The sequence below is a fragment of the Mustela nivalis genome (assembly GCF_964662115.1).
Source record: "Mustela nivalis genome assembly, chromosome: 8".
In the NCBI taxonomy this organism is placed as follows: Eukaryota; Metazoa; Chordata; class Mammalia; order Carnivora; family Mustelidae; genus Mustela; species Mustela nivalis.
The window spans coordinates 106,498,613-106,511,103 of NC_139027.1; the positions used below are offsets into that span (position 1 = coordinate 106,498,613).

At 39.1% G+C, this 12,491-nt stretch overlaps 1 protein-coding gene across 5 annotated transcripts in view; it reads left to right on the forward strand.

Annotated features, from left to right (window-relative positions):
• Positions 1-553: 553 nt before the first annotated feature.
• The window catches only part of TASP1 (taspase 1), a 275,223-nt gene continuing 263,285 nt past the window's right edge, over positions 554-12,491 (forward strand). For 4 of the 5 annotated variants that reach the window (XR_014314979.1, XR_014314980.1, XR_014314981.1 and 1 more), the window contains exons 1-2: positions 554-604; positions 9,436-9,654. Coding sequence is in view for 1 of the 5 variants with exons in the window: in XM_082743712.1 (XP_082599838.1) it covers positions 9,510-9,654 (145 nt within the window). In the remaining 4 variants the exon portion in view is untranslated. The remainder of the gene's footprint in view (positions 605-9,435; positions 9,655-12,491) is intronic. The other variant, XM_082743713.1, reaches the window with a different exon arrangement.

A 12,491-nucleotide genomic window follows, 5' to 3' on the forward strand; every position in this document is an offset into this window, starting at 1 on the left:
TCTAAAGCAGGTTTAAAGGTGGTTATTTGTTAAAGGACTCATGTTCATAGTTACCCGGAAACATTAAATGGATTACATTGTTACTGGTCTTGCTCTTAGAAGCGAGACGGTAAAAGAAAGGCCACCCACACTTTGATTCTCCCCAGGGCAGGGAGGGTCCCCACCTCCCACATAGAATCCTGGCATAACTCCAGTTTTCCCTACTGTAACAGGGAGGCTGCAAGGACTGAAAAAATTTAAGCTCTGAATTGACATTTCAATAAATCATGGCTACTTTAACTTCATTTCCTATCACATCGCTGGTCTGCCCACCATTTGGGTCGAAACCGGGGACTGGCTCATTTAAGAGTCTGGGTTAAACGAGACTGGCAGCGGCGCCTGCGCAGCCCAGAATGAGGGTCCAGGTGAAGTCTGCGTGGAACTTCAACCGCCAGGTGCAATGTTCGGAAGCAGTGGGCAGAGTCTGAGCCCCGCGTGGGCGTTTGCTTCCGGCCACGTGCTACGCGCATACCCAATGGGAAAGCTTGATGTCAGTCCCGCTTCCTCACCCTGGCAACGGGCGGGTGACTACTTCCGGTGCTGTGAGGGCTCGGGGCTGACGCTGGTGAGTGTCTCTCTTTCTCACGCTGTCCGCGCCGCTGCCGCCGCTGCGGCGCTGCCTCTGTCCAGGCCCGCGCGCTCGCTGGGACATCCTCTTCGGGGCCGGGAGGGGGCGGCGCACAGAATGCCCACTGCCTGGGGCGGTGTTGAAGGAGCGGATCCGGGACGTCCCTCGACCCCTCGGTCGCGCGTGGCGCCCGTGCCGGTCTCCTCCTCAGCCGTGGCTCTAGCCTGGCAGTCTTCTTCCTTCTCCGGGGAAGGGACTGTCCGTGTGCGGGCAGTCCTCGCTGTCCTTCACTGACTTTGCACTCGCGGGCTGCGGGGTTCTCCGAGGCAGAGGCTCGCAGAGACCCGAGGGTGTGCGCCCTAGTCCTGCGTGGCGGGTTGGGGCGAGAGCAGCCCCGCGGTGTTCTAGCGGCCTGGTTAGAGTCTCTCAGGACATTAGCATTTACTGGTCCGGAGGCGGAGGAGGCAAGGACCGAGAAGATGGAGAAGGAGCAGCTGGAGAGGAGGGTGGAAAACGGGAGCTGGAGGTGCCCTGGAAATAGAGGGCATCGCGTTTCCGGAAGGAGGGAGTAACTTGACTCGCCCCTGTAGGGGAGGGGAAATGAAAGGTATTTTCGGGACCATGTGACTGAGATCGTTGAACACTAAGCTAAGGAATTTTCATACACTAGGGAGTTTAATAATTTCCTTTTTGGTTTGTTTAAATACCCCCCCCCCCATTTGTAAAAGCAGTACGTGCTTATTAATGAATATGTGGAAAATGCAGGAATAATTAAAAAGAGATCACCTACAGTTTCACCAACCCAGCATTTTGATCCCTTTCTATTTTTTATTGCCTTTTTTAACCTGTTTATGATCATAGCGTGTCTTAGATATGATTATAACTAGAAACTATAATTGTTGTACATTGCATCCATTGCCTAGATCGATCTTTTCTTATTAAGATAAAATTCACATACCATAAGCCCACCCTTTTAAATTGTAAATTTTAGTTTTTACTATATTCATAAAGTTGTGCACCTATTACCACTATCTAATCCCAGAACATTTTCATCATCTCCAAAAGGAACTCTACCCATTACAGTCACTTCCCATTGGCTTCCCCAGTCCCTGGCAACCACTAATTAGACTCTCCCGTCTCCTTCCTCCTCCAGTGCCTAGCAGCCACTGATCTACTTCAGTGTCTGTAGATTTTCCTATTCGGAACATTTCTGGTAAATGGAATTATAGAACACGTGGCCTTTTGTATCTGCCTTTTTTTACTTAGCATAATGTTTTTAAGGTTCATCCTGTTGTATTTTGTAGCAATATTCCATTCCTTTTTATGGCTGAATAATATTCCATCACACACACACACACACACACACATCACATTTTGTTTATCCATCACTAGTTAATGGACCGTTGAGTTGCTTCCTCTTTTTGACTATTGTGAATAATTCTGTGAAGATCCATGTACAGGTTTTTGTGTGGATATATGTTTATATTTCTCTTAGATATAGATCTAGGAGTGGAATTGCTGGGTCATATGGTAACTCTGTTTAGCTTTTTGAGGAACTGCCCAATGTTTTTGAAAGTGGTCTGCACCAGCAGGATATGGGAGTTCTGATTTCTCCATATCCTTGTTAAAACTTAATATTTGTTTTTGAGGTATACCTATGATGTTGGTACCTCACTGTGGCTTTGATTTCCATTTCCCTGAAGGATGGTAATGTTGAACATCTTTTCCTATGCTTATCAGCCCTTTGTGTATCTTTGGAGAAATGTCTGTCCAATTCCTATGCTCATTTTCATATTGAATTTTAAAAAATTTTGAAGTTGTATGAATTCTTTTTTTTAATAGAAGAGTTTTTTTTTTTTTAAGATTTTATTTATTTGACAGAGAGTGAGAGAGGGACACAAGCAGAGGGAGTGGGGAGGGAGAAGCAGGCTTCCTGCTGAGTAGAGTGTCCAGTGCAGTCCTGGGATCATGACCTGAGCCAAAGGCAGGTGCTTGATGACTGAGCCATCCAGGTGCCCCAAACATTTAAACTTTTGGTGAATTCTAATTTATCTATATTTTCTTTGGTTGGTTGTGCTTTTGGTGTCATGTCTAAAACCATTGCCAAATTCAAGATTTTGAAGATTTACTACTGTGTCTTCTCCTAAGAGATTTACAGTTTTAGTTCTTGCATTTAATTCTTGGTCTGTGTGGATCAAGGAATAGGTAGGTAGCATAGGTAGGAATCCAGGTTCATTCCTTGTATGTGCCATCTGGTTTTTCCAGCACCATTTTTTGAAAAGACTATCCTTTCCCTATTTAAATTTTTTTAAAGGGGGCAGAGGGAAAGGGAGAGAGAGGATCTTAAACAGGCTCCATACCCAGCACAGATCCCAACGTGCATTTCCATCTTATGACTCTGAGATCTTAACCTGAGCCAAAATCAAGAGTCGGATGCTTAACTGACGGAGCCACCCTGGCGCCCCATCCTTTCCTTATTTAATGGTCTTGGCACCCTTGTTGAAAACCAATTGACCATAAATAATATAGGTTATCATTTTTTTAACCATTTCTCTATGTTGGACATTTGGGTCACTTCCAGATTTTTGTTTTTTTAAATTATCCTGTGTTAAACATAGCATAACGGGCATAAAGCCTTTTCTGTTTTTGAAGTTATTTTGGTAGAAAGTGTTCTCAGAAGTGAAATTACTGGGTCAAAGATGAAACGAGTGTGTTTTGGAGCTCATTGAATGAGGCATTAAACCTTCAATGTCAAGATCTTAAGAGCAGCAGAATGCTTCTTTATTAATCAGTTGCTATAGCTTAAGGGCTGGATTTCTATAAAAGCCTTTTGCTGTAAGATGGTTGGATTCCCTGACTTATTCTTCGACTGCTTCTAAAAGACCAAGTAAATCTAGAGGGAAAAATTCAACACTGGGGCAAACAGGACATGTCATAGTTTTTTAAATGGTATAAAGAACAAAAAAGTGTCATCACATGCAGTAGGAAAATAAAAGTCTTTGAGAGAACAGGGGTCAAGATTTAGACCTTAAAATTAGTGCCTTGAAAGTCCCTGGAGCAAAACTGATGTTTTATTCTGAGTTTCTCTTCTGACCTTGATAATCAGGTTAATTTGGGTTCATCTTAGTTTCAGAGATGGCTAATTTAAATATTTTTAGCAGATAGTACCTGGTTAAAAAAAAAAAAACCAAAACAAAACAGGGGCACCTGGGTGGCTCAGTAGGTTAAAGCCTCTGCCTTCAGTTCAGGTCATGATCCCAGGGTCCTGGGATTGAGCCCTGCATCGGGCTCTCTGCTCCGCAGGGAATCTGCTTTCTCCGCTCTCTCTCTCTGCCTGCCTCTCTGCCTCCTTGTGATCTCTCGCTCTCTGTCAAATAAATAAAATCTAAAAAACAAAACAAAACAAAAACCCAAAACAAAACAAAAACATCAAATGCAAAAGGCTATTAGGAGAAAATCAAGTTTCCTTTTCATTTTGCCCTTCAGTCTCCCAGTTCTCTTTGGAGGTATCCATGGTAGTATTGTTACTTATGTTTTAATAGACTAGTTTATACATAGAGTATCTCTGGAAAGGTAGTATATACAGAGTTATACATTTTAAGGCTTTTGATACTTCCTGATAAATTCCTTTTCAAAATGGTTACTTACCTCAGTTTATGGTGGCAGTACAGTGCTAGTTAGGAAGATTCCATTTTTATTTCTATTTCTCTGAATATTCTTTCCTTAATATTGGATATCCAGTATATTTCTTCTTGTGTATATTGTCTGCTTATGTCTTTTGGCATGCCGTTCATTTTGATTGGAGTTGTCCTTTATGAGATTTATTTTGGCAGTTTTTTGTAGTTGGTTGTTTTACGATAGTCTGGATTTGGGGAGAGAAGTTAAAGTGCTTTTGTAACATTTATGCTAAGAGGTATGTGAACTGAACAAAGGTGGAGGCAGGAGGGGAAAGGAGGTTAAATGCTTGAGGGAGAAATTTAGAAGATTTGGAAAGTGGGTGCAGTCCAGGATGACTTCAAGGTAAGTTAGAAAAGGATTAGTGCTATTAAAAATAAGGCGTGATGTGGAAATAACTAGTGCTATTAAAAACAAGGCATGATGTGGAAATAACTAGATTTCTCATTCAAAAATGAGACTGTTTTGGGTAGGTTAAGAGTGAAGAGGATCCAGGTTGAACTAAGCTATCCAGGAGACTTGTGGCTAGAGCTCAAGAAGCAGAAGATAAAGAGTTACAAATATCTGATTTACTGAGAGGATTCTTTTGAAAGGTTGGCAGTGGATGAAATTGCTGAAGGAGACATTTGAGAATAGACCTGTGGACAGGGAGTCATGTAAGAGGACAAGCTTGGGAAGGGTCAGGGGAATCATGAACAGCTAGGATGGTAGATTGGCATGCTTGCCAAGAAGAGCAGGGGATGTAAAGAAAAAAGTTGCAGGCATCAGAGTAAGAAAAGGTCATTAGGTTTGGTAGCTTGGAAAAGATACATTTATGGGAAAAGATATAGTTTATGGGAATCAGGAAACTTGTTTTTCCCAAACAACTTTATTTAATTATTTATTTATTGGTATTTTAATTAATTTATTTTTTTTTTATTTTTTATTTTTTTTTAAAGATTTTATTTATTTATTTGACAGAGAGAAATCACAAGTAGATGGAGAGGCAGGCAGAGAGAGAGAGAGAGGGAAGCAGGCTCTCCGCTGAGCAGAGAGCCCGATGCGGGACTCGATCCCAGGACTCTGAGATCATGACCTGAGCCGAAGGCAGCGGCTTAACCCACTGAGCCACCCAGGCGCCCCTTTAATTTATTTTTAAATTATTTTTATTAACATATAATATATTATTTGCTCCAGGGGTACAGGTCTGTGAATCATCAAGCTTATACATTTCACAGTACTCACCAATAGCACATACCTTCCCCAATGTCCATCACCCAGCCACCCTATCACTACCCCCCACCCCCCAGCAACCCTCAATTTGTTTTGTAAGATTAAGAGTCTCTTATGGTTTGTCTCCCTCTGGATCCCATCTTGTTTCATTTTTTTCTTCCCTAGCCGTCCCCGCCCCGACCTGTCCCGCCTCTCAATCCAAACAGCTTTATTAAGATAGAATTCATTTATTATATAATTTATGCACTTTTAAAGCGTACAACTCAGTGGTATTTAGTATATTCAGAATTGTGCAACCATCACCACAATCAATTTTAGAATATTTTTATTGCCACCAAAAGAAAGCCTGCCCACATTAGCAGCCACTCTCCAATTCCCCTTTAGCTTCCCAGGCCAAGGCAACAATTAGTCTACATCTGTCTCTTTAGATTTGCGTACTCCGAACATTTCACATAATTGGAAACATGCAGTATGTAGCCTTTTATGTCTGACTTCTTTCACTGTTTTCAGGGTTCATTCATGCCATAGTATGTATCAGTACTTAGTTATTTTTTTTATGGCTGGTTAATGTTCCATTGTATGAATGTACCACATTTTGTTTAACCATTATCAGTTCATGGACATTTGAGTTCTTAACACTTTGACTATTAGGAATAATTCTGCCATAAATATCCATGTATAATTTTTTGTGGACATATTTTCTGTTCTCTTTGGTATATACCTGTGAGTGAAATTACTGGGTCATATGTTAACTTTTTGTTAACTTTTTGTTGCGACTATTGCAGAGGATGGACAAGTTGTCAGTGTTTTAGAAACAATAAAATGAATTTTAATATCGTCACTAGTGGGAAATTGCAAAATGTCCATTTTCAAGCATATTCAGAAATAAAGGCATTATAAAAAAATGAGCTGTACAGTTGTTTTCTGTTGTGTAAAAACTGTAACATGCTTATACGTTTCCTTTCACTGGAAATTTTGTGTGTTGAATGTTACTTCAAAGCTTAGCTGAAATGTTAGGCATTTTTCTTGCAGATCAGTATGTTGATGTAAATATGCTTCATCAATTTCAAATAATGATTTGTAATAATGAAATGAATACAAATGTGATAAAAAATAATCCCAGGAATATTTGATGTTAATCTACAATAATGATTTATTTTTTACTCCTTAGTCTGAACTCTAGAGATCAAATACTATAATTTTTTAAAAAAATTTGAATTACCTATAATTTGCATGGCCTCAGAAGTTCAAGATCCAGAAAAACAAAAGCAAAAACAGAAAAACAAAACAAAGCAAAAACAGAAAAACAAAAACTTTTGGGGCCAGTATTGTTGGTTGGCCATGTTTTTGTCCATTCCCATCCTAGGTGGGATGCATGTTGAGAACCCTCAGCATATGGTATTTGCCCTCTTAGTGAAGTTTTCAGATGAGGTCTCATAGGCTTACTCTATTTTGGAACTTGGGATTTAGCTAGTTACTTCATGTTTCCATAAATAAATAAATGAATAAAAAAGTGTTTTTTTTGGGAGAGTTGTATGTTCAGATTTTTCAATATTGAAAGGTATAAACTCTGAACAATAAAATTTCCATTCCACCTTTGTCCATCCATCATTCAAATCTTCTTTGGGTGACCACTATTATACTATATTTTGGGACATATTTTTCCAGATTTGTGCTTTGCATGTATACTTAGCTGTATTATTTTTTTCTCCCCTCCCTCAAAATATGGCATTGCATATATTTCTGTAGTGTGCCTTTTTTACTTACCAAAACTATCTGTAAGATTAGTCAATCTGTATTGTATATCAAGAATATTGTCATTTTTTTTTTCCAGTGGCTGCTTTTATTTTAACTACTTACATCAAGACATATTGTTGGTTCATATCTTTCAGAATGCATTTGTAATTTTGATTGATTTTGCCAGAATGCTCTTGTTGAGTTTTGTCATCTTATGCTGCCACTAGCAGTTGTGTGAGAATTCTTGTTTCTCAGTAACCTCAAAACCTGATATCATTTTGATGTTGGTCATCCCAAGTTAAAAATGGATGTAGTTTTATTTTGTACCTCTCTTTTGAGTGAGATTTAGCATCTTTTGATCTGTTTACACTGTTCTACAATTTTTCTGTTAACTGGGATTTGCCCATTTGCCCTTTGTTGCCTTGTTTTAGTCATTTGTTGGAATTCTTTATTTACTAGGCCAGTCAGACCATTAATGGGTTTAGAGTTAAATGAAAGCTAATGTTAGAGTAGAAGTTGCTTCCTTTCTAATTGAAATGCCATATTGCAGTGCTTCTCAGACCAACTCTGGTGTAAAAGACCAGCTTTAAAAAATTTTTCAGTCCATTGTTGACTATTTTTTACAAAATGTAAAAGAACAAAAACTAAAACCAAAAAAAAGCCAAGCCCCAAACAAAACTGAAATTTAGAACCATGAATGAAAGATAAAAAAATAATGGAATATTATGCAGCCATCAAAATTTGAACTCTTAAAAAAAAAAAAATTTGAACTCTTACCATTTGCAATGATGATGATGGAATTAGAGGGTATTATGCTAAGCAAAATAAGTGAGTCAAAGAAAATTATTGTATGATCTCCCTGATATGTGGAATTTAAGAAGCAAGGCAGAGGATCATAAGGGAAGAGAGGAAAAAATGAAACGAGAAATCCAGAGAGGGAGACAAACTGTAAGAGACTCTTAATCTTAGGAAAGAAACTGAGTGTTGCTGGAGCGGTGTGGGGGTGTGGGATGGGATAAAGGGGTGATGGACACTGGGAAGGGTTTGTATTGTAATGAGCACTGGGTATTGTGTAAGACTGATGAGTCACAGACCTGTACCCCTGAAACAAATAATATATTATATGTTAATTAATTGAATTTAAATAGAAAAGAATAAAAATAAAAGCTCAATTTTATTATATTTAATGGATAATATTGCTTCAAAAATATAAACAAGAAGGAAAAAATATAAAAAGTATACACATTGTTGAAAATGTGCATATAAACCAATTATTATATGAATAAAATAAGTCTCTTACAGACTGGTAGCAAACCCTGATCTGCAGACCACACTTTGAGTAACACAATTTTTTGGGATTAGGCAACTAAATCACTTTTTATGCTACTATTTATGTTTTATATTGGCAAAGAAAGACTTACACCCCTCCCTACTTCTCAGTTTAGAATAGGGTATAGAGTTTATCTAACAGTGTGAAACTTGGTGTCTTTTTTTTTTTTTAAATATTTTATTTATTTATTTGATAGAGAGAGATCACAAGTAGGCAGAGAGGCAGGCAGAGAGAGAGGGAAGAAGCAGGCTCCCTGCCGAGCAGAGAGCCTGATGCGGGGCTCGATCCCAGGACCCTGAGATCATGACCTGAGCTGAAGGCAGAGGCTTTAACCCACTGAGCCACCCAGGCGCCCCGAAACTAGGTGTCTTATTGTGGTAATCATTTCACAGTATGTGTATGTGTCAAATTGTTTTGTACACCTTAAAATTATACAATTTTATATGTTATGTCATAGTAAAGCTGGGGAAGAAAAAGTTAGCTGTAATATAGACTTTATATCGAGCCTTGGTGGTGTTAATCAGCATCACTAGTGACTCTAGAATGTCCCAGAGATTATTAACATTTGGATCGAAGGAAGTAGAAAGTGATATTTAAGTTATTTTGAGGTTTTCTTCAGTGTAAATACAATGAAAGATAAAATTCCTCTGGACTGCATATGAAGTCTTTTTACAACAGTTCTTTTGTTTATATGATTTTAAGTAAGTATTGTTTGTGGACAGATTTAAATCCTAACCTTTTTCATATTCTTTGTATTACCCAGTTAAGTAACTTTAAAATTAGGTTTTTGGAATGTTATCTTTATACAAATTTGTATAATTTATGTGTATGTTAGTGAAAGAAATGTATACCATCTTTGCCTGTTTTTCTTTAGGGTAATTCCTCTCCTGCAATTACTTTTGGATGGAAGTATGTACTTTTCCCAATAGAAGATGGTAATCTCAGAGAATGACCATGGAGAAGGGGATGAGTTCTGGAGAAGGGGTGCCTTCCAGATCATCTCAGATTTCGACTGTTAAAATAACAGTCAAAGAGTTGGAAACAAAGCAGTCCCATAAGGAGAAGCGAGGGGGCTTTGTGTTGGTACATGCAGGTAAGCTCTAAGTGGGCGAGTTGGAAGATGAAAATAAAGTTGATTTTTTTGCACCTTACCTTGAAGTATACTGAACTGAATTTCACATATGTAGGAGGCAAACTGCCAGAGAGGAGTTGGAACCAAAGGGATTGACTGCAATATAGGTCTCTCCTGCTTCCTGCTTGAAAGATCTTATAATTATAGCTCTTCCTATGTTTTCTTCACTTCTCTACCCCATTATTTACTTTTACCCCATATAATAGATATAATTAGGTAGTATTAAAATCAGGCAAAGTAATTTCTTAAACTCTGGTTTGTGTTTTAAAAATGATGCTGCTGAAAAATTTTATTGACTGCATATTTGACTATGGCTATTTACTTAAAAAAGATTTTATTTATTCACTTAAGAGAGAGACAGAGCACTTATGTGGGGGAAGAGCAGAAGAGGAGGTGAGGGGGGGGAGACAGTATCTCAAGCAGACTCCATGCTGAGCAGGAGCCCAGTGCAGGGCTCTATCCCATGATCCCCAAGTCATGACCACATCTGAAATCAAGAGTTGGATACTTAATTGACGGAGCCACCGAGGCACCCCAACTATAGCCATTTTAGCTTTAGTCATAGAGCTAATTTGCCTTTTTCATGTTATAAGTGAGGAAGAGAGATTAAGTAGCTTCAGCCACACGGCTAGGTTGTGCTAGGGCCAGGTTGAGACCTGTAAGTGGGCCTTAAAGTCCCAGTGTAGCACTTTTGACAATACAGAGGACCTGGAGGACAGATGCAGTGAACTTCAACCCCTGGGTCCCCAATCATTTGAAGACTTGGGTTTCAGGGGCACCTTGGTGGCTCAGTGGTTAAGCCTCTGCCTTTGGCTCAGGTCATGATCTCAGGCTCCTGGGATCGAGCCCCGCATCAGGCTCTCTGCTCAACAGGGAGCCTGCTTCCCCTTCTCTCTCTGCCTGCCTCTCTGCCTACTTGTGATCTCTCTCTCTGTCAAATAAATAAACAATAATCTTTAAAAAAAAGGGGGGGGTGGTTTGGGTTTCAGAGTAGTGCATCTCTGCTCAGGTCTGCCCAGCAGACTTTTTTTTTCCCTTAAGTCTTTTTTTTTTTTTTTTTTTTTTTTTGCTTGCATTTACTTACAATTCATGACTTCTGTGAAGAGAGAGGGAATGGCTAGATCTCCTTTTAACTTTCCTCAGATAGTCAGGCAGGGTGGAATCAAGATTAACTTTGATATGGGGTATGGAGTAGAATTGTGTCTTCTTGTCAAACTGGTGTCATGCCTGGTCATTAAGCTTTGGCTGTATATGGACTAGATGACTTTGGAAGTCTTACTGTACCTATTCCAGGAGAATCAGAAAACCCAGGTTCAATTTGCTTTTCTTTCAAAAGATTTTACAAAGAAATGAAATGCATTTAGAAATAACCCAGTTAGAAGTAGACTTGGAAGCAGAACCCTGCCTTCTACTATACCATGTTGGTGCATCTTTAATGGTACCCAGTGAGTTATTTCATTCAGAATGAGTATGTGACAAATGTACAAGAAAGGTTTGACATTTGTAACATGCAGCAACATAGAACTTTTGATTAGTTGGAAAGCATTGCTTTCTATGACTATCATGGTGGTATCCCTCTTCTTTCAGACACTCACTAAGGGGGAATGGCTCCTAGATGAAGTTGGTGCTGGGGGCCAGTAGTAATAGGCGGAAATCTGGGTTATGGCAGGAAAATACGTGGATTAAGGTCACCCTCTCCTAAGTTAACAGAAGGGCAGATAGACTGATTATACAGAAATATGTCTTACACATTTAAGGTACAAAATTTCAGTTCCTCATCCACTGTAGAGATTTTAATGTTTTTTTTCTTAAACTAGGGGAGACTTGCCCAAATGTCAGTCATTTGATTTTAAGATTTCTTGACTTTTCCTAGATCTATATACTACTTATACTGTTTACCTCATATTTAAAAGCTGAACACTTAACTTAAAACTTGAAAGATGAAACTTGTCTTTACTTAAATGAAGTGTCAGTGTCACTTGCATGAGGAGAAAATAACTTTAAAATAGTGCAAGCAAAACAGTGTGATTAAATTTTAGCTGAATCCTGTCATATGTCAGTGGCTTAGATCCTGAGGCTATCTTCCCTTTGTTAGATAGAGAAACTACAAAGTGCTAACCAGATATGAAAGATGTACTGTAGCCGTGCTGAGACTTTTCCCTTATTCAAAACGAAGCATTTGTATGTTAAATCCTATTAAAACTGTCAACCATCCTCTAAAGTTACCTACTTAGTAGTAGTAGTGTTCCATGATTTGGGATATATTGCTGAAAGATTGGGGCCCCCAGATCTAAGATGACAGACATGTTAGAAGACCATGAAGAGAGGCCTGTTAAATATTGGTGCAGGCTCTCTGAGGTTTCAGAGTTCTCCTGAGAAATAGGATTAGAATAAGGGGTTTCTGTTGGTTTGGCATTTTTTCTGTCCTGGTCCCTGACTGATATATTCACGAGCCATTTCTTTCTTTGGTCTGAGGAAAGGTGGGGTAAGTTTATGTCTGAGTCTGTAGACCCACTTGAGGAGCCTTGAGGCTTAGAAACGCAGTTCTTAACCTTCCTTCTGTTGGACCCCTGTGGGACCTTGGTGTTTAGGTGAGGGGGGACATTAAGAGCTCTGTTAAAGAACTTTGTTTAGAAGCCTAACCATCAAGAGAATTTAAGGGCCCTTTAAGGGCTCTTGGTTTCTTTCTTATTTAAATTATTCTCAAATCTCTAAGTAAGCAAGTATTAAAACTCTTAGGGAAACAAATTTCAGAGCGAGTCTCTTGAGGCAGTTGTTGGGTGTTTAAGAGATGGGGA